Here is a 4362-nt window from a genome sequence, read left to right on the forward strand (position 1 = left end):
TGTGTGTGTGTGTGTGTGTGTGTATGTATGTATATATATGCATATATTTAGTGGCAATAGAGGTGTTGGCATTTAAATTAGCTTGTGTTTTGAGGGAGCATAAAAGTGATGTGCTCTCCCCTTCTCCCAGTTCTTATACTGTTTCTCCATCTTCCTCCCATTTGGTGTGAGTCACTGATTTAATCAACCACTATTATTAATGGGAGGTCACAGTAACCCTTAGGTATATTGGGACAGAAAAGAACCTAGGAAGCACTGGCCTAGAGGAACTTGTATACTCTTATTGTCAGTCAATGAGAACTGTGTAATTCATCATGGTTCCCTTTTTGCCTTAGCTGCTAAGAAGCTCAGCAATAATAGTGATACAGATTTCTGGTACAAGTAAAAACAGTTTCTGGTACAAGCGAAAATAAAGAGGAGATATAAGATATTAAAAAAGTTGATATAGTTCTTTCTGATTATAAAAATCCATGTCTGGGAGGGTGGTGATGGAGAATTAGTGTTTAATGGGTACAGAGTTTCAGTGGGGAAAATGAAAAAGTTCTAGAGATGGGTGGTGGTGCATAACAGCGTCAATGTATTTAATGCCACAGAGCTGTACACTTAAAAATGGTTAAAATGGTAAAATTTATATGTTAAAAAATTATGTCCTTAGAAATCTTAGAAAGTAGATAAAATATAAAGAAGAAAAGCATTTATAGTCTCACTCCCTAGAGAGAATCATGAATAACTTTTTGGTATATTTCCTTTCTCTTTTCTGTGTACACACACTCACACACACTCACACACACACACTGACACACTCACACACACACTCTCTCAAATAAGATTGAGGTCCTGTTATAGATACAGTTCCCGCTCCTCTTCTTCATTAATGTATTGTCCTCTTTGTTTCCCCATCACTTAATATTTTTTGAAAAAATAATTTAAAATGGCTACATAACATTTTATGCTACCAATATAACATTTTTATTTAATAGACTTCAAATTTGGAGGTATCTGGATTTTTTTTTCCTATTTTAAAATAATTTCTGTGTTTATATTTTTGGTTACTTTTATTTAGACAAAGATTATGAACATTTAAGACATCTCTTATCTGGGTATGTATTGCCATATTTTGCTCCAGCAAGGTTATAACAATTCACAATCTTACCAACATTTATTTCTTCTTTATCTTTAGTTTGACTGTTTTAATCATATTGGCATAATAAGCTTCTTCACGTTATTCTTGGAAATGTTTGCAACATGTGTAAAATAAAAAGGGCCAAATTTCTTACTGTGTGAAGAGCTTTTATAAATCAAGAGGAAAAGAGAAAAACTCACTGGAAAAATATGTAAAGTACTAAGGACATGAACATGGATTCTGCAGAAAAAAAGTTTTAAAAAAATTGCTTCTGGCATGAAAAGATGCACAGTATTATTCAAAGAGTTACAAATATAAAATGACAGGATACCATTTTTTATTATACTTACCAGGCTAGGAAAGACCAATAATAACAACAAAATACCATAATACAAGTTTGGGGGAATAAGCATGTAAGTATTCTCATATACTATAAGCAGTAGACTATGGTGGGAGACTAACTTGTACAGCCTTAAGGAGTATGTATTTTTAATGTTACAATTAAAATTCACCTGTCTTTTGACTTGGCAATTCTGTGTCTAGGGGTATGTATCTATTACTCTAAGTGTACAAAGATATATGAAAAGGTTGTTCACTATAACGTTGTAATAGCAAAAAAGACTAGAAACCTGAGTGTGCATAAATAAATAGAAGTGGTACATTTATGCAGTAATATCGCTAGATAGCTAATAGAAAGAATGAAAATAGGTTAGACTGGTCTGATACGGAATGATCTCTAAGATATGTTGGTAAATAAAAAATCCATAGAACATTTATAGTATGCTCTTTATATAAAAGAATCAAAAGCTTATAGATGGTGAATATGTATGCTGAATATATACACACATATATGCCTATTTTAAAAGATACCCAAGAAACTAATAATAGTGCTTGCCTCTGGAGAGGGAGAGTCTAAGGATCTGTGATGGGAAGATGACTGACTTTTCCCTGTATTGTTTTCTGTCTGTATGGATTAATGTCTTAAATAATAGACTAAACTGTTTGTACTATTACGTAGAGAGAAAGCATGTTTCCGTAGAGCAAAGGTAGACTTCAGCTAAGGTGTTGTCTAAAATAGAAATTTTTGAAGAACTGATAATCTGTTTAAATGCTTTGAGTGTGTCTCTAATTTGACTTTGCATCCCCATTGTCTACCTGGTGCCTGGCTCAGAATAGGCCCTTGGTAAATATGTACTTAGTGAAATAGCAATCTAGATCATTTAATATGTTAATTAAAATGGAACTGAAATCAGCAAGTGTAAAATCAAGGAGAATAAAATAAGCTATTCCTTTATTCTCTGATAGTATTAAATAAATGTATTTTAGTTTTACTAAGTCTTAGGCTAAACATCTCTAGGTAAAGTAGGTGAAAGTGAAGCTGCTGTTACAGGGGCCTGGATCCTTGTGTGCTTAACTCTAGTGGGAGCTGCCAGGCTCCTCCAATGTGAAAAACAATCAACCATTTGAAGTACAGCATAAATACATTTATTTTGAGTGTCTACTTTATATAGCTTTAGTTAATTTTTTTCTGCTCATCTCATTTTAAAGTATACAGTGTTCTACAACTATTGATATTGCTCTTTGGATTTTATAAGTTGGTATTGCTATTGGTGTTCTTAATATTTATTTTCAATGAATAATTTCAGTGAAATATTTCAAGAAATTCTTGTGCATGTATTAACATTTGTTTTTCTCTTGATTATTTCTCTTTTTTATTCTTTGTTATAGTATTTTTAAGTACAGAACTTCAAGCCTCACAGATATTACAGAACAAGAAATGTAAAAATTCTCAATTAGATAAGAATAGTGAAATTCATCAGGAAGTTCAAGCTATGTGTGATACCCTTGGTGTACCCAAGTCAACAACTTCTGACATTCCACTTATGCTAAACCAAGTGGAATCAAAGGTATAATATTTGTTTTACTTTTTAATTTCTAAAAAATTCAACTACATGCTAACATGTAAATGCTATATTAAAAATGAAAATATTCACTTTAAGTGGTATATATTTCATTTCTTGAGAAGTTTATTTTATGTAAACTGAATTTTGGATTTGAGCTTAATTACATTTGACTTAATTTGTCTAAAGCTAATGTTCAGGAATCAAATCTTAATCAGTGAGTGCCCTTAGGCTTTGCCAGGGTTTGCCATGATAGAAATCATTTTGCAAATTTAAGGATCACTTTCCTAACCAGAATTATAATACAGTATAGTGAAGTAATGTTATCCTACAAAATCAAAAGGCAAACTAAACTTTTCTCTTTTAATGGATGTTAGTATTAATAGAATTGAAATGTGGTTTATTTGGCAGTGAGCATGCACACTTTCTAGTGGATAAGTGTTTAGTAAGTATGTATTGTGGAGAGAATGGTTGATGAATGAATGAGTGTCCTGGTGGAATAGTTAAAAACAACCACAAACTCTACCTCATGCATCTAAAAAGGTTTTTTTTTTAAATTAGTGAACTACCCTTGCTCCCAGTTGACCCATATGTTAGAGAGCATGCTACTCTTGCAGACTGAATTCTGGCCTAGTTCCTAGGTTTCATCTGTTAAATATGGAGTCCTATAGGGGAATAATACAAGATCCATTGTAAAGGAAAAGAAAATTCTTCTAACCCTTCAGAATAGGTACTATAACTCCATTTTTAGACACATTGCCTTAATTAAATCCTTGTTCAATAAAGATCTCTTTTGCATTGATAATTAAGGAACCAGAAAATAAGATTTGTCTTAATGAATGTAAGAGAATTTTAGTATTAAGATGAAAACAGAATATTAAAATTTTATTTTTTTAGAACTTGCAAACCAGAGAGTAAGTCTGTGAATCTTATGAAAAATGAAAACGTTCCTCTAGAGTTAATTTACTCTTCAGAATATTTGCCTCCTTTCCTCTGGATTAAGAATGATCTGGGGTTGACTAAAATTTCTGGAACTATTTCATATTGAGACGGATTTCTGGGCTCTTCCTAATCTTCCAGTGCTTTCATATATTGATCCTAAAGAGTCTTTTCCCTTTTATTGTTTTCAGTAAGTATTAACAACACTCTCAAATCCTTTACTTGAAGCAGGCTGTAATGCCTGTGTTCAAATACTGGCAGACTATAATAAGTAATTCTCAAACTTATTAAAACTGTTATCTAATGTTGAAATCCTAGGAATGGAGCTGAATGTGATTATATGTAAGAACCTACAAATATGCATTAAGAATTCCTAGAGTGAGGAGTTACAGCTAACAC

General features: G+C 32.1%; 1 protein-coding gene across 1 annotated transcript in view; it reads left to right on the forward strand.

The window, feature by feature from the left end:
• FAM98B (family with sequence similarity 98, member B) overlaps positions 1 to 4362 on the forward strand; it is an 89721-nt gene that overhangs the window by 54449 nt on the left and 30910 nt on the right. The window contains exon 3 of the mRNA XM_012649120.1: positions 2852 to 3030. Coding sequence (XP_012504574.1) covers positions 2852 to 3030 — 179 coding nt within the window. The remainder of the gene's footprint in view (positions 1 to 2851; positions 3031 to 4362) is intronic.

Source organism: Propithecus coquereli, unplaced genomic scaffold (genome assembly GCF_000956105.1).
Source record: "Propithecus coquereli isolate 6110/MARCELLA unplaced genomic scaffold, Pcoq_1.0 Scaffold3, whole genome shotgun sequence".
Lineage (NCBI taxonomy): Eukaryota > Metazoa > Chordata > Mammalia > Primates > Indriidae > Propithecus > Propithecus coquereli.